This window comes from Dermacentor variabilis, chromosome 4, assembly GCF_050947875.1.
Source record: "Dermacentor variabilis isolate Ectoservices chromosome 4, ASM5094787v1, whole genome shotgun sequence".
Taxonomy (NCBI): domain Eukaryota; kingdom Metazoa; phylum Arthropoda; class Arachnida; order Ixodida; family Ixodidae; genus Dermacentor; species Dermacentor variabilis.
In genome coordinates this window covers 143,877,530-143,898,482 of record NC_134571.1, presented here as the reverse complement: position 1 = coordinate 143,898,482, position 20,953 = coordinate 143,877,530, and the positions used below count along the sequence as shown (strand labels likewise).

At 44.2% G+C, this 20,953-nt stretch overlaps 1 protein-coding gene across 1 annotated transcript in view; it reads right to left on the bottom strand.

Moving 5' to 3' along the window:
• LOC142579874 (MAM and LDL-receptor class A domain-containing protein 1-like) overlaps positions 1-20,953 on the bottom strand; it is a 158,256-nt gene that overhangs the window by 30,997 nt on the left and 106,306 nt on the right. The window contains exons 24-26 of the mRNA XM_075690510.1: positions 19,707-19,845; positions 8,538-8,646; positions 592-673 (exon numbers count right to left, since the gene is read on the bottom strand). Coding sequence (XP_075546625.1) covers positions 592-673; positions 8,538-8,646; positions 19,707-19,845 — 330 coding nt within the window. The remainder of the gene's footprint in view (positions 1-591; positions 674-8,537; positions 8,647-19,706; positions 19,846-20,953) is intronic.

Sequence of the window (20,953 nt, the reverse complement as noted above, 5' to 3'; positions counted from 1 at the left end):
CATACAGACACCGTGCTACTCTGGCGCCATATCGTAGTCATCGTTGTCGCACAGTCCGTCTTGCGCGTCACTACGCTTTTCTTCTGAGGCTTTCGTTCCACCAACGACGAGAGCGGGCCATTCGTCGCGGGGAAATCGTGCCACCAGTGTCAGCGGCAACACCCATGGGAGCGTCACATCGAGCCTTACTCGTAGCCGCTCGCCATGGCCCCTTGCAAGAGAACAGATCCACGCCACATATGCTGGTACCATGGACTGACTTTTGCAGCTGGCGCTGAGGACGAGCGTAGCCCTCCACAAAACACTTATCCTCCTCATCTCACGCCACCCTGAACCCCCTCCCACTCGGAAGCGGCGATTAGATTGCCCAACTGGCTGAAGTTGCCGTGGCCGCCGGCAACTCAGCGCATGCGCAGGCCATCTCCCCTCCACTCATCCTCAACTTGCCTCCTCGCGCGCTTTTCTTTTATCTTCCTCGGCGCTCCGCGTTCGCTCCGTTACGAGATATAAAATGCCGAGGCACGCCGGTGTTAAACGCAGGAACGGGTGCTTAAGAGCTGCATTCTAAAGGAGAGGCGCAATCTTGCTTACCTCTTGGCGGGCATGGTCCCGCATCTATTCGTATATCATCGAGAGCAACAAGGCCGGGCTCCATGTAAAATGATATCCACAGCTGAAACATACAAGAGAAACAGGGATGAATGTGACATTGTGTATGAACTGTATGTACACATAAATAATGCGATCAAAATCTTCGGACGTGTAGTCTAATGTCTGAAAATGAAGTAGAATTACTCGGGGCTGCGAGGGTGATCGCTAATAATATTACTCCTTTGAATCGTACAGATTTAACCATCTACTGCGTTCTCCGGCTGCGCAAAATAATCTGCACTGAAAGCTGACGAAGAAAGCCGCAATGCATTGCTTTAGCAGCTTTCAGCTTTTCAGTAGCATTTCTGCACTGGAAATAACTTTTGCAATTACGTTAACTTATATTATTCATATAGAAAACACACGCTGGCTTAGTGTAAACTAGCTGTACAGCTGTTGTTCCAATTGGTCTTTCACTGAAAACAAACACTAAATCAGAAGGCAATAATCTAGGGTAAAAGCATAAAAATTCATACCTCAGCGTAACATGCAGGCCTTAGTATGCACCCTTTCTACTACCTTATGAGTCTAGGGGGTACACTCATAGTCAACTTCTGCATGACGTCTTCCATATGAGCGGTATGCTCTCAAATAAGCCCAGACAACCGCATATAAGCGTGCATTCAAGCGAGGTTATGCGTGACAGCACGCGGCTGACCCGCTGCTCACGGCTGCATGCGGCCAAGGAGCAAACGCAACGTTTATGTGCACACCTACAAATTTGGCGCCCAAACAGGGCGCCGAAACCTTGAGAGAGCGTTACAAAGCACAAGCTGCAAGGAGTGGTGAGAGTGAAGCTGTAAGGAAGAAAGAAAAGCGAAAGCCAATAGGATAGAAAGAATCGACTAAGAAAGAAGTCGTCACGTCTGTGCTTAGCTTGGATGGCGTAAAAAGAGGAGAGACTGCTCCGGCCGGGATGGAGCAAAGACATGGCGTGGGTCGGTGGAAGGGGCGATACTTTTCGGTGGTAACTGTCGTCATTTCTTTGTACCAACAATGTTATGCGACTTTGCGTTGGGACGTCATCTGACCGCGCCGAGTCACTCTCTCTGTGATTTCAGTGACGTTCAATTACACCGGCGTTACCGAGAATTGTAAGGAGCCAGTGCAACTTCGACGAGTCGTGGGTGTGCGGCCACAGTGCGAAAATCAGCGGTGGTGGACGTCCATGTGTGCTGGATCGTTGGAGTGCGTGCTGTACAGCTGGGAACCAGTGTTTATTGAGTAGGTTGATTTTTGCTTTCCATACTACTAAAATCCTAATTTTACCATTACATTATTATGAGCCAGTAGATAACGATACTCGGTGATTAAACATCTGGACGTGCAGTACTAATGCGGACACGCACATTCAAGTTTTGGCGTGTGAACTAGCCATAACTGCACGCGTAGTTCCGTTTCGGTTTCCTCAAATTGGATTATCGGTGGCGATATTTTTTCTTGCGTAGCCAAGTGTCCTTTTGATGAAATTTCACGCGGGGATTCTCACAATGGCGCCAGTAATCCCGTGTAGCCTTCTAATCATGAAATCTTTCTCTCTTCTTTTATCACCTTCGTGTACTTTTGCGAAATAAGCTCATTGCATTTCGTAATTTATATTGGTCGAACTACGGATTGATTTTGAACAATTTTATGGTGTGGTACGCACTTTCATCTTGTAATTTGTGATTTGCGGGCGTTTCTGGCTTACCTGTTCAATGCCTCGAGTTCATTATAATTCAAGGCCCAATTTAGCTTGAAGCATGTTTGACGGGAAAATAATCGTTTAACTCCGACGACGCGTCAGCACCAAAGTGTCGGTTTGCGCTAGAAGCATAATTTGTCACAATATCTCTTGGAGAGGAGCAGTACAGTGGTTACTTGTAGAAGGAGCGAAGGTCTATGCCACTGATAAAATTTGAACTGCGCGATATCTCAGGTGAGCTAGCAGTTTGAAGTTTTATTGCAGGCTGAAAAATCTGTGAATTTCAGTACTTGCGTCAATTCAGAATGTTGTCAGAAAGCAGCGCTGCACTGCTAAAATACTATGAAAGAACAAAAAAAAACATCTCTACAAGTTGGGCATTTTCCTTATGTCTAGTGATCGCCATGTAGTGTTGATGTTCTACTATGCGGTACCCACTAGTCCCGAAATAGGCCTTAATAAGACCTTTCTCATGAGATTTTTTTTTTCAAATTATCACATTTCTAACTTTTAATTTTATTCTCACCTGCCTGAATTTTTTTTCAATACAGAATTAAAGCTGGAGATATCACTAATAACAACGCCACTAAAGAAAGCAGTACCCCCGATTCTCCAGTGCAACTATAGAGTTCACAACAGCATCGGTAAACGAAAATCAGGCCCAGAAATATTCTACATTGCAGTGAGCAAAGATCATATGTTTATGACGCACACGAAGAAAAAGCAGTTTTTCCAGCAGAAATGTGTGGTGGGGCGGAGAGAGAGAGATAGATGTCTTTGCAATATTGCTCGCATGAAATTTACAACAAAGCACTTGGACACGCTCTACTGTCGCTATAGGTATACAGGAATTCACAAGTCCTGTCACTCATTTCCGCTGATTTCACAAGAGTGAGAAGTGACTAAGTGAGTTTAGGTGAGTGTAAATCAACGCAAGTGCAGCTGAATGCCAGTAGGTCAAAGGGACATAAATGAGTACCCATTAGTGCCTGCTGACAATGTGGGCTAATTGCTTATCACCGGCTAGTGTAAGGAAATATGGCTGTCAAATAAACCATAAGCCCAAGCACATTGAATTGATATTGAAAAGGACAAACATATGTGAAATGTGTTTGTGCAGAGCGTAGAGTATGAAATTGAACGCATCTTGCTATTTTGCTTGCTTTAGTTGCTTGCTCAGTGCATTATGTTTGTTTGTCCGTTGTCGCGGCTCGATTACTTTGTTTAAACTACGTATGCAGTCATTGTATTCCGATTAAGTGTGGATGGACTATGGTGCTAATAATGCGAGTGAAATTTGAAACACAGCGCTGTAACTTGAAAGGTCGGACACATTCGCATGTTGTTCACAATCTCTTATGAATTATGCACACGTAAAGTGTATGATATAGAACAGTCTGCTTTTTACCGTAAATCATCGCCACCTAGTTTTATAATGTTGTGAGGAATAGCTGGACGTGTTGACTGAGCATGATCTGAATGTGAAAGGCGTGAAGACGACGGATAAATAGAGAAACACACACACATGGTGCCTTATTTACTTCCAACAATGAATAATCAGGAAAATAGCGCCGCTATTTTGTATGAGGAACGCAATCAAAGTTCGTCTGCGCACATTCGCATTCAGGTAAAGCAGTCCTTTGTGGAATAATGGGATTGATGCAACACTCACGCACCTATCACCTGCCTCAGCGATCCATTTGGCCTCAATTAATAATCTAACCCCTCAGTCACGGCTTCTGGCAGGCATGAAAATTTGCCTTATATTTGAAACCTCTACAACGAATTTCAGCATGGCTCTCTATCAGATTTCTCACACTGTTTTGATGATGCCTCGGTCTATCATTCAGCCATTGATCGGATGGGCCTACGTACTCTCTACCTCATGAAAAAAGAAATTTCGTAAGCGACTCCTGCCTGACAGTCGATGTACTTACTATCCTGATTTGTGACACAGGCCAGTGCCATGCGAAAACAGGATTGGTCATTCTGCAGATCCTTGAAAGCTTGCGCGGGGTAGAACACACCGCCTCTGCATTAGCTCGCTTGGCAGTTTTCTTCAAATTATGCGCCATGCTCTGTATCTAAGGTATGACGGCTACCTTTTCTTTTTCGTGAGGTGGCTCCTGCGCCAGTTGGTGGGTTCGCGACTTCTTCAGGATTTTTTCTGCTGCAGAAACTAGCACAGGTTGTGGGCAGCCTGCCTCAATTAGTCGTTCAATCTACTTATGAAAACTCTCCGCAGCTTGCTGCGAACATGACTTAAGAATGTTCAGCAGGCGCATGTTAGCAATGTTACGTTTGACTAGAATGGCTACATTCTTTGTCGTCCTCTTTGCGCATCTCACATCACATAAGTTTTATAATGCTGACACATTCTCTTGGAGGAAGAAGGGAAAAAGATAGTAAAACAGGCAGGTTAGTCAGTGTAACTACAAGCAACCTACCATGTGCTGGAAAAAGCGCATAAAGGGAATGAAAAGAAACAGGTAAGCCGATGTCTAAAATAAAAAAAGAAATGATTCTGCGTGACTCTGCTGCCGCAAACACCAGAGACCAGCGGAGCTGAAGGAAGGCCAGTAAAGTAGTGCCAAACCGCACACTGAGTCAAACTTTTGCTGGGCTTCCCCCAGCTTGGCTACTCTCTGGTGTTCGCGAAAGCCGAACCAACCGTAGCGTTTTTTTCCACTGCGAGAAAGAGGTTTTTATCGCAGAGCAATGAAGTCAACACCTGCTTCCCCACCGCTCCCTCTCCCTCGCTAGGCTCCACCCACTCTCGCCGCGTCGCTATGCTGCGCGATGCTATTTTTATACTCTGATTTCGCTCTCTCTCCGGTCACTCTCCCACAGCTCGGCGAAGCTGCGGACGGCAAGAGAAACTCAGCGAGCTTCTAACAGCTCCACTGTAAAAGGAAAAGAATGCCTGCACATCAATGCGATGCAGCGCAGTATAGCAACAGCCTGCATGTCGAGTAGCAGGGCAATGCAAGGGTGTTGAGCAGTCTGGACAATGGTTCTCTCGCCAAACAAGGGGCAAATAACCAACTGTCGAGATTAGCTTCCTATCCACACCAGCATGACGACAGTCACATGAAAGACCTCGAATCATTATCTCGCAACCTCAGAAGTTTACGCTTAACATTAAAACCTGTTTTTGCAAGATCACTACTATATTGGCCTTGAGCAACTGTTGAACAAAACATAGCCCTGACAGGGCAAAGGTGAAACAGTTTCTGGTATCGTCTAACATTGAGTTGAATTTCTTTTTTCTTCCAGGTACGACGATAGACTGGAGGTCCAGGAGTCAAGAGTACAAATAATTTTGAACATATACGAAGGATATATGATGTGTTTTTGATGATGAAGCAATTATGTCAATATGAAATACTTATTTGAAAAAGCTCTTTTTTCTTATTGGCAATGTATAACTAAAAAATTTCACTTGCATCTCCCTGCGTCCACTCAAACATTGCGACAAGTACACAGCGTGTGCTCCGCAAGACAAACAAATTTTTATGGCGAAGCTCTATATGGCTAGGGTTCCATGAATTTTTGTTCTCCGTGAACAAACACTATCATCATCAATAGCTCATACACCCGTAAGCAAGCAAAAAATGCCGTGGCTCATGGCAGAGGATACAAGCACTCAGGAAAATTAAGGGAAGAGTGCTTAAGTTCTTTGAAATCACACATACAGTGTACAGAACTAGCACTTTAGGACTTTCAGACTGACTGCAACCAAATAATTGAATTGTATTAGCCCGATGTTTAGGAGCTTGTTCGACTCCTTCTTCAGGGGGTATTCTTCGGGGGTGGCGGTGTGCAGCTCAGCATGTCGAAAACTGTCATCATCAATTGCTCATACCCCCATAATCGATGGCTCATACCTCCGTAACCAATCAAAAAAAGCAATTACTCATAGTGCTGTAAGCTATTTATGGATACTCAATTTACGTGAATTAGTTGTGATGACACTGCCCCTGTTGTTGTCGGTGATTTCAATGTGAATGTGTCGGTACTGAAAAGGGATCAGGTACGCGTTCCGTGTTGCAGACATATCCCTTGCGATGCCACACTGATCCGGCCCAATCGACTACCCTGCAGCGTACGCACATCGATTTCACATTATTAAAATTTGTGATCTCACTTGCGAGTAAAATAATAATAACCGATGAAAACAATAAACGAGTGTGCGTATCTTACGTCACTATGAACACCCATCAGGGCAATAAATGAGTTCGTACCTTTCTTCAACAATACGTGTCTCTTCCGTGTAGTGTGCTAAACCCCAGGTGGTCACATTTAATCCGGAGCTCTCCATTGCTGCCGCCCTCCTAATCCGCAGCAGTTTCGGGATGCTAAGTTCCCACAATATAAAGGATTGAGCCACGCCTCGATTTCTTTCCTCCCTTCCCTCTTTTAACCACTGCAGCACTGCAGGTATGGCCACGGTAGCTAGTCGCAACGGCACATGTTCCTGGCAGGTAAATAGGGGCAAACAAGCTAGCGTGTGCAAAGCACTGAAGCTTCCGATATTTGCTATAATGTAGCGGTAAGCTCACGAATGGAGATACTGACGCGCCTTCCTGCTTCAGAATAAACACTGAATCAATAGCCACAACGGAGAGGCATAAAGGACATGGTTCGAGGACCTTTCTCTCCTACCCACAAAAGTTATATATGCCAGTCTTACGGGCAGCGCATCCCTCTTGCGGCTAGCGGAAGTGAATAGAAATATTTGTCTGTTGAACAAACTTAGCCGTGCCTGCAAAATCCCGCCCGCTTAATCGAAGTCTCAGAACAGTGGAGCCGTATCGCCGTTTTACCGTCGAGGCAGCGCAACTTTGAAGCAAGTGCGTTTAGCTATAGTTGCAGGTGCGCATGTTGGTGGCGTGTCATGTTTGATTCAACCTCATGAACGAGGTTGAGAGCTTCTCGGACAAAGCCAAGTTGCCGGTTATACAGTGACATCAGCGAACAATGCTCCAGCATACCTAATATAAATAAAACATTGAAGGGCAACATTCGCTTGGCAAGGCAGTTTGTCTTTTCGCGTACCTCCCAAGGTGCGCTATCTTACCCCTTTTAGCATTTTCGCCGCACATGAAAGCTGTTGAAAGTGGTAGTCGTATACTGCTACTATTTTAAATACATCTTTACTATCACCAACCACATAAGCATCGGCAACAGTTACGCAAACTATATGTATCCCACACACTATCGCGGACGGCGAACAATCGACACGAAATGACAGCCTCACAAGCACACATAGCTATGCGAATCATCCGCGCTAACGTAGTGATGTGATGTAGTGGTTAGAATGTCCGGTTGTCACGCGTTGTAACCGGGTCCCATGCCCAGTGTATCCAAGATTGTGTGATGGGTGTTTCCCTTTTTGTGTGATGAGTGTTACTGATTTCCCGTTACGTGGTCGTAAGCAATTGTATGAACCCATGCGCAACGCCACTCTGGGTGGAACCTGTCTATGAAATAATTATTTTTTCATTAAAAATGCTCATTGGGCTAAATAATCTTGAACCGCATAAATTTGAACCGCCTAGTAAGCAGGACAGATTTTATCTGAAATACCACATAAAGATTTGGTGTTATGCGTGCTGTTTTCCAAGCGGCTCTTTTCTGCAACGGATAGGCCCGTTTAAATGCGTGCCGCCTAAAGTAGGCCGCTTGGAGTGTGCCATTTATAAACGTCAAAATTGTGATCTACTTTCGGCATTATATGCGTTATTTTAAGCCGGTATTGACGAAGAGTGCAGGAACACGCCTAAAAGTAGAATACCTCTAGAAAATAGACAAGGGGACCCGCCGTGGTTGCTCAGTGGATATGGTGTTAGGCTGCTTAGCACGAGGTCGCGGGATCGAATCTCGGCCAGGGCGGCCGCAGTTCGATGGGGGCTAGATGCGAAAACACCCGCGTGCTTAGATTTAGGTGCACGTTAAAGAACCCCAGGTGGGCGAAATTTCCGGAGTCCTCCACTACGGCGTGCCTCATAATCAGAAAGTGGTTTTGGCACGTAAAATCCCATAATTTAAAATAGACAAGGAGCAATGCATTTCTGCTTATCGGGTTATATCCAGCCTGGACCGTACAGTGAATATGCCAGGCTGTAAAAGACGTTTTGCGCAAAGCTACAAAACAATGCCCCATGCTGCACACAGAAAAATGTCGAAGAAATGCGCCCACCTTGAATTTACTCTCGGGCCTCTTGAAGTCGACGATTACGTGATTCCATCTGTGGCTGGGGTGAGTGACTGTTCCAAACAGCTGATCGCCTCCACACCGTATGTCGAGACTGCAGGAAAGATTTAGCCTTATATGTAAGACGTGGCACGATGTAGGTTATGTTAGCACTCTGAGGGACATGTGCCGCAGTGAATCAGCAGTTAAACACATACCGCGGCCAGACACAGGCACCCAGAAAGAATACGAAGCATTGTAATGGACGACACATACACTCAGCAAAAAGAAACGAAAGTGAAAAAAAGAAAAAGTGAAGCTCGCTGTATTAACGAATGAATAGACCTTTTCATATTCCCCTCACATCAATCAGCTTCCTTATCCCTTGAGTATCAGAATCAGCTGATTCCGCAGGCAGACGCTATAAAGTATCTGGGAATCATTTACGATCCTGGATTATATTTGCGTCCTCATATGAAAAAGAAAAGCTTTGTGAGAAAAGGTGAAATTGCTCTTTTCTTTTTATTCAATCAATCAATCAATTATGTTATTTCCATAAAAAAGGAGGAGTACAGGACTAAAAGCTTGGATAGCTGGACGAGGTCCCGGCCCCTTGTAAGTTGGCATAACAGCAAGATGACAGCCAGTCATACACAAGAAATGAAAAAAGCATCACAAAGCAACGGGTAATACAGAGTGAAACAAGACGGCAAGAAATAAGCAACACACATAAGCAACAGGGGAGAACAAAATTAGGAGAATAAGAAGGCATGGTCTAGTCTTGCAAACAAATAAGTTGACAAAAACGTTTAATGCGAGAGTTTCGGTTTCTGGAGAGTTCAAAATTAGGCGGGTCTAATAAGTTTAACAGCGAAGCTAATGTTTAAGATAAAGATTGCTCATCACAGGAAGTTCTCGGGGTGGGTACGAACCACATTTATTTATGTCGAGTCTGACGAATATTTGTATTCGCTCGAAGTTTTGCCAGATGAATTGTATCATCAATGCCAAATTTTACGAAACCTTTGTAGCACAACATCAACCTATAATTGCAAAAACAAAACACAGGAAGAAGTTCATATTTAGAAAAAAGTTGTTCTACGGAGTGCGTATAATGGACATCACCTATGTAATGCACAACTCGTTTTTGTGACAAATGTAGTTTGTGCAAGTTTGTCACACCAGTTGTTCGCCACACCATGATGCAGTACTGCATGACAGATACCATCAGAGCATTGTATAGCATTATTTTTACCTTGGTCGGGAGTAAGCGACGCAGACGAGCAGTAACACTGATGGCAGATGACAATTTTGATTGGAGATGATCAACATGCTCATTCAAAGTACGGTGCTTTGTGAAACGCACCCCAAGGATATTAACGGAACCTACTATCTCTAACTGCTCACTGCCCAGACATAAATTCATATTAGTCGCCAATAACGTTTCTCTGGGCGTGTACAAGGTTACTTCTGTTTTTTTAGGGTTGATTTTTAAGCAGTTTATCGCGGACCAGCGTTCCAAGTCAGACAGCGTCTTCTTAACCTTTATTTCTATATCTGTTTCCACGTTGCCTGTAATAAAAACGGTTGTGTCGTCGGCATACGAAACGAATATAGCGTTATCTGTATACCGTACAATGTCGTTTATGTAAATCAAAGATAAAAGTGGGCCCACAATGCTTCCTTGCTGCACACCAGTGATAACTGGCTTCCTTAAAGATATTGCATTACTGGCGTCTACGAAGTGTGATCTGTGGGACAGATAAGATGTCATAAGCGAGTGTGCAGTTCCACGTACACCAAACATTTCTGATTTGTTAAGAAGGATGGAATCATTAATTAAATCAGAAGGCTTATAGAAATTTATGTATACACCCAGCGCCATATGCTTACGGCTAAATGTATCTAAAATTATTTATTTTTGGCTCAGGAGGGCTGTTACCGTAGAGCGCTGCTTTCTAAAACCATGTTGAAAGTCTGCAATCAAATGGTGACGGTTAAAGATGAGAGTAATCGCACATGCATTATTTTCTCAATGCCCTTAGAAAATACTGGAATTATTGATATAGGCCGATAATTATTTAATGCAGTTTTATCACTGCGCTTGAAGACAGGAACCCCCAACGCGGGTAATTTGCATTCTCTTAGGAAAGGGCACCTGTTGATAATATTATGTTATAAACATGGGCTAGGATAGGGCTTATAATAACAAGCACATACTTTAGAGGGCAAATCTGGACACCGTCGGCGTCTAGTGACTTGCTATTGCTTGTAGCTCTGATACTCGAAAAGACTTCAGAAGTAGTTGGAGCAAGGAAAAGCGATGCTCCACCGGTTGACGAGAAAATGCAACAGGAAGTTTGGTATGTGTAGGAATAATGTACATTTATCGCGCTTATGTAAGTGCAGTCTTCAAATCGTCTGCGCGTTGATGTCTGGCTCTCCAAATTATAAGTTGCAACTTTTAATTATGATAGAGAGACGGGCCCTACGTAAGCGTCTTTGTGTCTCTAAGTATACTGCAAACCTTGTGCCGTATCCAGGCACGAACATAGAAGATTTAGCGTCGATATTTCAGCTGCTAAGACTAAAACTTTTTTTAGAGCATATGAACATATTTACGTGACGAGTTACCCTGTCTTTGTCGCACAACCCGCACTATTTCTTGATTCTATGTGGCCGAGGTACAAGTTCCCTCAGGTAGTGTTTATGCAGTCATTTAGCAAAAATAAACATTAGCCTACTATAAGTTGAATGTGCCACTTCAACAACAACATGTAATGCTCCTAAGTTTGATTACGTATTTCTGAAAAATGCTCAATTCATAGTCAGACACAAGTCGGACCCTTGAATTAGTATCTGGAAGATCTTCCCTCGTATAGTGTCCATGGACGCCACACAAAAAGATGAGATATCAGCGATAGGCATTGACTCTGAAAGACTATCATGAAGGTTTGCTACCCGTCTTCCCGATTACACTCAAATTTATGTGGCCCAATTCATGGCCATGTGCTTAGTATCTTGCAAAATTCCGAAAAATGTGTCACATAATATTGCTCGCTGACTGCCCGTCAGTTATGTCGCTAGAAAGTACACATAATTCCCTATTGTACCGAGTGCTACACTTTTTCATTCCCCATTTTGTTAAAGAAATTCTGTTTTTGTAGATAATTTGACGTTGTGGACTAGCACTTTATAAGACTGCAGACAGCTTGCAAAGAGCAGCGTTTGGTGGGCCAGAATGTTTCTTTTTACCTAACCTTAGTCTGCTGGCGGTAACAACACTCCGAAGGCGACAACAATACCTACGTAGAAAAAATGAGCCCTTCGTTTCTGCACAGGTTTACGAATATCTAGCCTTCCCCTGGAATGCCCGGTCTTATCCCTCTCGGCAATGCCAAGCTTCTATTACCCTATCGCGATGACGACTACCGCAACTAAATCCGTACCTCAGTTGGTGTGGGTTCGCACCATAGAACCTTTATGCAACATGTGGGGATATAGAATCACTGGACCATTTCCTCCTCTTCTGCCGGAAATATAATTCCGTAAGAAACACCTACTTAAAGCAGCCCCTATTTTGTATGGACATTCCTCTCTCGGTAATTAACATTTTATCTTTTCGGGACAAGTACCCTTCGTCGAGTCCGAAACGAAGTGTGTCAGATTGTGCATGGGTAATTCGTGGCTAGTGGGAGATTCTTATGTTAAACATCTTTTCCTCATTATCACCGCTGAATTGCGTCGTTTTCATAATACAGCATGTTCGTCAAAAGTGGCACGACCAGTTTTGAAGGAATAAAAAAATAATTTATAATCACTATTAAATAGGTATACATACTATACAGATCAATAAGTTAACAGGAAGGAAGACATTGATATTATGTTTCCATTGAAAACCCTGGCCAATCCTCCCTCCTAACCCCCCCCCCCCTCGTAGGTACGTGCCATAATTGTTGAAGGAACAAGACGAAGAAACAATAGCCATGTCAACGGCAAACCGAGATGGCGAAGACATGCTGAGACATGTCGCTAAGAAGATATGCTCGCCTAACATGCACCTAATACAGGTTCTGCAAACACACACACGCAGACGTCAGTGGCTCTGCCTGTCGGATCTTCGCTGCCGCGTGATCGCCTCCCGGGTATTTCCGTTTTGTCAAGGGCCAATACGCCCAAGAGATACGCTCGCCACCCAGCATCACGATGGATTATGAACACGTGCTCAAACAAACGGCTGGCAATCGAGCTAAGATTTTTAAATCCCGTATGACAAAGCAACTTACGCAGACATATAGGATACAATACGACAAAGTAGCGACCATAATTGTCTAGATATTCAATACGGGTTGCATTCCAAAAGGCTTACCACAGTGTTCTTCAACTATTACTATTTATAGCCCTCCGTAGAGAACGGTCGCCTTACAAGTCATTATACTGACAGCAATGGTCTCTTCAGTGGCTCACAGAAAGTCTCCTCTTAGGATTAATATATTGTAAAAAAACATTCACATTTTCTGGATTTTTCCTACATTTCAATTGCTGGCGAGCGATGCACAGGGGTTTCAGAGGTTAGCCAGGTTGCGAGTTGTGCCTGGCCTAACCGTATTGTAAGGTTCATGATCACAACTTTCCTGTAACCGCTATAGTGAGCAGCCACTTTACGCGCTTTTTTCTTATGATTCGTAACATGCGTTTATTAGTGAAAAGTCAATGAGCCGGCGATATCAATACAAACCAATTTTAGTGCGTATGGACGAAACTCTAAAAATTCCCTTTTTAGTGATACCTAACTGCGTTCATACTGTCACAACGGTGACGAATAAGAAACTGCCAAATACATGACTTATCAGTTTAGATAAACCAGCAAAGTAAACATTAGAGAAAGTACAACAACAGCGCCGAGCGCATTCTTCGATCAAAATCTGATCCATGTATCAAGGACATCGGCCATTTATTCAAAACTCATTGTGTAGGCCGGCATCATTGTTGGCGCTCGCGTATAGACTGCACACCAATATTCAAGTTGCGCATGTAATTAGATTAGACAGGATTCTTTCGCGACATATTCGGAAGTTCGAATACATGGGGGTGCGTCTTGCGCCAAGTAGTAACCGTAAGAGCTTGTAGCCGAAGGAAAACGGTTACGGGAAAAAAAAAATCTAATAAGTGCGGGTTTCAAGGTCCCAGTATTTCAATATCATTGTCGGGGTGCTGCAAACAAAACATGAAAGTGAAAATTAAAAACAGTGACGTTTCGCTTCGGGAACGCAGGTTACGCGCCCACGTATGGATGCTATTTCCTCTTTGTGCTTTGCACGTAGAATATTTGCGTTGTGGCAAACAGCCTAGCACGTTCCTAGGGAGTCTCCTGGGCACGCCAAGCTCGCGCCTTTTGCCGGGCATGTTTAGCTGGTGCCCGGCGCTTGGTCGACCAGTGCTCGGCCTGCCACCGCTTGCGTTGCTGCTCCGCCCTTCTCGCTTGACGCTCGGTCTCTCGATAACGAGGCGAACCCGGCACGTCCATAACACACAAAAACCCGTAGCAACTGACAGAGGAGGTTAAGCTGGCGATCCTTCGCCTACCCTCCTCCACCACGATGCTTCGCCTCCTTTCTCCTTCAACTTTTCTCTCAACGCCACCTAGACTTTCCTGTCGGGTGAGGCCGCGAATATGCACAGCAAGCGCCGCGGAGTCGAAGCACAAACGAAAAGGGCGCGAACGCGGTCGCGGACGCTACGTTGACCACGACGGTGTGATGCCTGGTACCCTGGCGTGTGATTCTCTTCTCCATCTCCAGGCGCTTTCCTCCTTCGGCTCTCGCTTCCCTCTCGGGGACAAATATCGGCGATTTCACAGACGGTGCATGTACGCTTGTTCGTAAAAGCTGCGTAGGCTTTGCTGGGGATTAAGCCGCAAAGATGTCTTGCGCGTGCTGATTAGCGTGTATGGGCGCTAGAGCATTCAAGGTCCTTACAGGCTTCGAAGTTGAGTTTTGCGTGATGAGGGCTACAATGAAAAGGAGCAAAGAACTTATTGTGCATAAATTCACCATTCTGTACATTGAAATTATACAATAGTTAGCGATAAAGGTCGTCCAATTTATACAACTCAGACTGGAGAGAGAACTTTGTTAATGTAGAGGTAATTCTATTTTAAACACGTTGACTTCACATATTCGCATAATCAATTCAAAATAAATATTTAAAATGTGCGCTACTCATATCTAAAAGTCATGGGATTAACAATATTAGCTATTATATCAGGAAGATCATTCCAATACGTATTGGCCTGTGACACGGCCGATGAATTAAACGCATTAGTTTAGTAAATAGGTATCGAAAGCTATGTTCATTGTGCGGACGTCTTCAAGAACGGCAGGACGAATTAAAGTTAGGGAAAACGAATGCTCATTTTGAGTTATTTTGCGCAATAAACAAAGTAGCGAAATAGCTCAAAGTTTCTTTAAAAGCGGGAGTGTTAGTGCTATCCTAATTTTTGTTACGCTAGAGTGTATGCTATTACCTCCGATGACCAATCGAGTGACTCGGTTATGAATAGCTTCAAGGTTATTGACTGGATAAGGTTGGTAAGATGACCAAATGGGCACAGCATATTCAAGTTGAGGGCGAACAAATGTTTGATATGCTAGCTTGCGAGTACTTTGAGTGTCATCGTAAAGATTACGGTTCAGATGAACGAATGTACGGGCTGCTTTTGCTGTAATTGTGTTGATATGAGTTGATCGTGAAAGAGTTGGTGTACGATGGACGCCTAGATACTTATACGCGGATGTTCTGGAAAGGGAACAATTGTTAAGCAAGTAGTTAAACGAAGAATTCATACGTTTACGACTAAAGGCAATCAACTTGTGTTTATCTGTATTTAACGTAATTAAAGGGACACTAAAGCGAAACCATAAATCATTTTATACTAATGAAGCATTGATTAAGAAGACTGCAGGCAGTCGTTTAAGAAAAATTGTTTGATTATTAGATGGGAAAATGAAGGTCCAAGTATCAGTATTTGAATTTCGCGCCGAAACACCAGCGCCGGTACGTCAGCGTGACGTCAGGGATTCCAAAGTATGTTTTCGCATTTGGGCCGCGTTTGCAGAATAAAGGTTCCCGAAACTGGCCATGATTAATATTTGGTTCCTTTAGAACACAATTTAGTCAATATGTACCGCTATATATAATTAGAAGGCCCTAGGAGATGTCATAAAAATCCATGACGTCACAGCCACCAGGTGCGGGAACTTAGGTAGGCGTCGCCACCCATATTTCGTTCTTGCGCTTTTTCTGGTTTACCAAACGTCTTATCGTTGTAAGAGTGGTGTTTTTGGTGTCGTAGAAAGGTAATTTACTGATGCAGAAGAAAACATTTTTCACTTTAGTGTCCCGTTAAGCATGAGCAACACCAATGGTAGATTCGATTAAGGTCTTGTTGAAGAGCGATGTGGTGATATGCCCTTGAATGTTTCGGTATGCGACGCAGTCATTCGCGTACAACCAAATTTTCGATGAAACACCTGAGTGAAGGCCGTGACGTAACCAAATAGACAAGTAGCATTTACTCACGCATTGAAGACCTTTCATTCTTAACTCATGACACAGGTTGTGGGGGTCCCGTGGTGTAATCTTGCAATGGTTCTCGCTTTCTATTTATATTTGACCCGCCATTGTGGCAGTACGTGGACGCAGTGGACGCTACAAATGTGGTGAGCGGGCATTGACATCCTTCTCTCTGGCTGCCGGAGTCTCCTCACGCCATTTTAGACCCTACGTTTCGAACACAGCGCCATCATAACCGAGAAACCCTTAGACTGTGGAAGAAAGGCCACATATTTAGAGCCTCATAACTCCTCATGAGCATTGGTTTAAGCTCCATGGATTATACCAACTAGGGCAGAGTGAGATATGCTGAGCACGACCAGCCCTGGTCGGATCGAAAAGCGTACTGCCGAGGTGTGCCTCTCTGAATGCCCAGTGAGAGGTTAAGCATAGCTCCGATTCCGTTAAGCGTGACGGGACAACCGTGTCAACCATTGAGTAACGGCTTGCTTCCTCTAAACAAGAATACTAAGCCGCATGACATATGCTAAGGGATTAGAAAGCTCACGTTTTAACTTAGGGTACAGCAAGAAAGCGGGTTCTACGGTATCTTGTTTCAATCGCGCTCGCTCCTTAGTGGGCCTGCCGTGGCCAAACGTATTGGGCGTGTTTGGCAACCTTCTGTTTTGCCACCTAAGTCTGTTCGCACCGTTTTTGGACCATGCTGGTTGAACGTGGGGTCCCATAGCCGAGCAAGGGCAAGCTTTCTTTAAAACTTCTGAGACGTTTAAGCTTCGCCTTTAAGAGGAAGCTTTAGCTCGTGCACTGCTCCTACCTAAATAAATGTAAAAGGAGAATTCGTTTTCCTCGGCAACCACTGCACCGAATTTGACGAGGTTTGTTGCATTCAAAAGACAGACTCGATATCTAGTGACTGTTGGTATCGAATTTTCGATGTATTTGCTCATTTATTTTATTAAAAGAATGGTAAAAATCAAAAATTTTCAACAAACGAAACTATCAAGTTTACAACGCTGTAACTCAGTAACAAAAATTGACAAAACAATTCTGTAAATATCATCTAATAGTGCAGCTAAAGCGGACAAAATTGATGTTATTCATGTTATTCAAATAACAAATGTTATTCATGAATCTAAAAAAATTTTGTAATATGAAAATGCAGCTTTTTGAGAACTCTTGTAAACAAAGTAAGAAATTCACGTAAGATATAAAATGACACACCGAATTTTTCCGCTTTCAGCGGTCTGATGAAACGTGATATCTTTTCTTGATGCAGAGCTATTAATTTGTAAACTTCGTGTTTCTATGTTTTTAAGCTTTCGAATTTTTGAACATCCTTGCAACAAAATTCACGCGCTAAATCGAAATTCCGCTTCCAACAGTCACTAGAATTTAACTTTCTCTCTCGAATGCAGCAAATTTCTTTAAAATTGGTCCAGGGCTTATCTCAGAAAAGCGTTTTTGCGTTTTACATGTATTTCAATAGGCGCGTCGGAGTTGGGCCCGAGCTAAAGCTTCCTCTTAAGAGTAGAACGCGATAACATTAAAGCGTCCTCGACTGTTTCTCCCGGCAACTGCAGCTTCTGCAAGCGTAATCTTTACCGGGAAACGCTTGCGGCGAACGCTGTGCACGAAGGCGAGCTTACTACTTCTTTTTTTTTTTTGTGCCCCTCACAGCCCACGTCATCGCTACCGCGTACGTGCGGAGCCGAGCGCCATCTGGTGGTGCTGCAAGGAACTGAGCAGCGCACGCGGCGCGCGCTGCTCTGTGATTGGTACCAAATTTTGGCTCACTGCCAATGCACGAGCAACGCCGACAAAAGCGGATTTTCTCTGTAACGGGGCCCTTAAAGCTATCGGTTTAAAACAAATTGCACACTTGTAAGCCCTACAACTTCTGCAAGCCATGGCGAGAGGGAGCGCTCTCGCACGCGACAGTTCCCGTTCAGGTCTACAAACGCCCTGCCGAGCAGTGCCTCTGTGAACGCCGAACGAGAGGCATAAATAGCTCCGTTTTCTTAATGCGTAGTACAACAACGGTATCATTCACGTACGATACGCGTGTAATTTGTATGATCGAGTAATTGAGTCTTTCCTCTCCACAACAGGACTAAAGTAAGGTGAGTTATTAGTACCGTTGTGGAGACCTTATCGATGATATTACAATATGTTTTGTTCATACGTGGCTTTAGCAAGCGACTGCCTATGCAGAAATTAACTGAAAGACATGCAACTTAAAAAGTACGCGTACAAAAGGAGAATAACAAAATAAGTGAGAAATGAAGTGCGAAATTTCCTTAGCGTGCGTAGAATGGCTTCGGGCGCGTTACGCGAACTAGAGTAAGTCATACGGGGTGCTGCTGCGATTGCGTAACGCCTCCCGCCACGACCTCGTAGTCCAATAAACGCCAGGACGTGGGTGTGCCTTGTATGGATCCGAAGTTTATTAGTGTGTCTACGTCAACATATTGGCCTCCAAACACGGTCGCCGGGTTTGTATTTCTAGCAGTGCTGTCGAAGATTGTAATGTAGACTCTCGATTATTTGCTCGTCCTTGATGCGTAGACGGGCCAGCCGTCGGGCTTCATTGGAATGGTGGAGATATGCGGCAACGTCGAGGTTGTCTTCTTGGCTGACATCCAGAAGCATGATGTTTAGCGTTTTTGTGGGGTTCCTTCCGTAAAGAACTGTTATTTAAAATATGAAATGAAGAAGAGCAAGCGTCTGTGGAATAGCGACTAATCATTCGAAAAATAAGTAGAGAGTTTCTATGAAAGCAAAATGAACTTGAATTTTTTTCTTGCGTTCGCAGAAGTGGTCAAAGAGCCAACTAGCCCAAAACGCCACTTACTCTATGAAAGCATCAAGGTATGCAGACCTACACCACCGAAGTGACCTTTCAGGCAGGTAGCCATTGTCAGGTTTGAAAGGTGTCTCTCGCAGCATTACACTTCCGCGTGTCCAGATATTGTGCGAATGTCTGAAATGCGAAATACTTTTTTTTTTGGCTATCCTACCCCATTTTGCTCTGTCTCACAATGGCCTCAGAAAAAAGAAATAACCATAGTCTAGTGGCTACGGCGAAGCTAAACCGAGCAGGCACCATGGCAAGCGAGCAGCCATTCCTGGTGCTAGAGTGACTGCTGAGAAGCGGCGCACAATACCAGCAACAGCAGAGCGATAGAGCACCGCCACCCTCGTGTGACCACAATTATCACATGCATGCGATGCTGACGCGAGTAACGACGATGCCAACCGGCCGCACCACCACTTTCCGCTCAATCGGATGTAGTCGAACTTGAATACAATACGTGTGCTGTGCGAATGCTCTCACGTAACTTGGATAATAGTCGTACGTGGGGTCTGCCTGAATTCTCGTGAGGGGATTGCACGTCGCAGGTTACGCTCCTGCCAATTTCTCGCGCGTTATATCCCTGCAACTTTATTGCAGCATTTTATTTTTAGTTTATGCTGATATTGGGGCTATCTGGTCGCATTGCGGCACACAAGTCATAGTTCAGCTGCGTTCGTTGCCTTTTGTTCCGCGCAATTATTTTTCACGTAATCATCGTTTTATTTCTGCTAAAACCGAATACTTACTTTACGTGTTGTGCGTGGACGGTAAACACCCATAAGCTGAGGCAAGCTCTGCTGGTTGCGTTGACATCCAAATCAGGACTGATGAGAATCGCATGCTGCGGTTCGTGGTCCTCGTTGTTTGTGGCAAATGCAAAGCGTCCTGCAAAAGTGGCTTATGCATGAAAATAGAATTTCAAAAACAACACCAAAATACTTGTGCATATAGTAAATGTTAATCAGTAATACACCTTTTTTCCCACTATGATTGCTGTTTGTTGCGACGACTTCCTAGGCCTTCAGAGTTAGCTTATATTATATTCACTAGGTTTAGCGTGACTGTGTAGTCGGGGGAACATCCAGCGCAGCCTCCATGAAAGGGCGGCGGGGTTGCTCCCCCTCATCAAAATGTGCAGAAAAAGAGGGAAACTTGCTGCATGCTTAGTACTGTGAGCACTAAAGCTCCCGCATATTCACGAGGGGGGGGGGGGGCAGCCTAACTCCCTTCTGTATCCGCCAGTGGGTGTAGTAACGGTTGTATCTGGGAGCTTCCTTGCGTGAAAGTCACGCAGGACCAAATGAGGTAGTGTAAATCTGCTCTGCATGAGTCATCACAATCTGTGCACAGTACTCGTGTTGGTAGTGGTAGCTTGTCTAGCGTCAGGCTATTGGGAAACTATGCGCGGTGTGTTTTGCAGCGTTATCCTGTTGCAGATCAACCTGTTGCAGGCTATCAAGACCGCCCTTGTTCCTAGCAGGTGCTCTAGTGTGGCTTGTATTAGTGTCTGCTGCCGGCTTTAATTTTGACGCCAGCGTAATGCATTAGTGCTCTGTTAGGACCATGAAAGAAACCTCGAAAAGAAGCATAGAAATTGAGGCTTTATTATTTCTTTTATTTTAATTGCAAGAATGGCAGCAAGAAAGTGCAGTAGTGGTTTGATCAACAATATGGGCAAAACCCTCATTGCTCACTCATAATCTCGAACTGGATTTCAAGGAATGCTCACAAAAGACAAACAGCTGTCGATTGTAAATCCAGAAAACGGAATTCCTGATGCCGACGGTATTAAGGGCTTTCGGCCACGAAGTTGGCTGTGAAATCATTCGTAGCCTGAATCTATGCGCATTCAGAAGAGGAAATATCTTGACCGCTATAACGAGCCCGACGACTGAGTAAAATGTTTTAACATCCATTATAGCGAAAATGAAAAAAAAATCTAATTTAACATACTATAACACAATCGCGTGTTTCTGGTTGAACTAGGCATTAT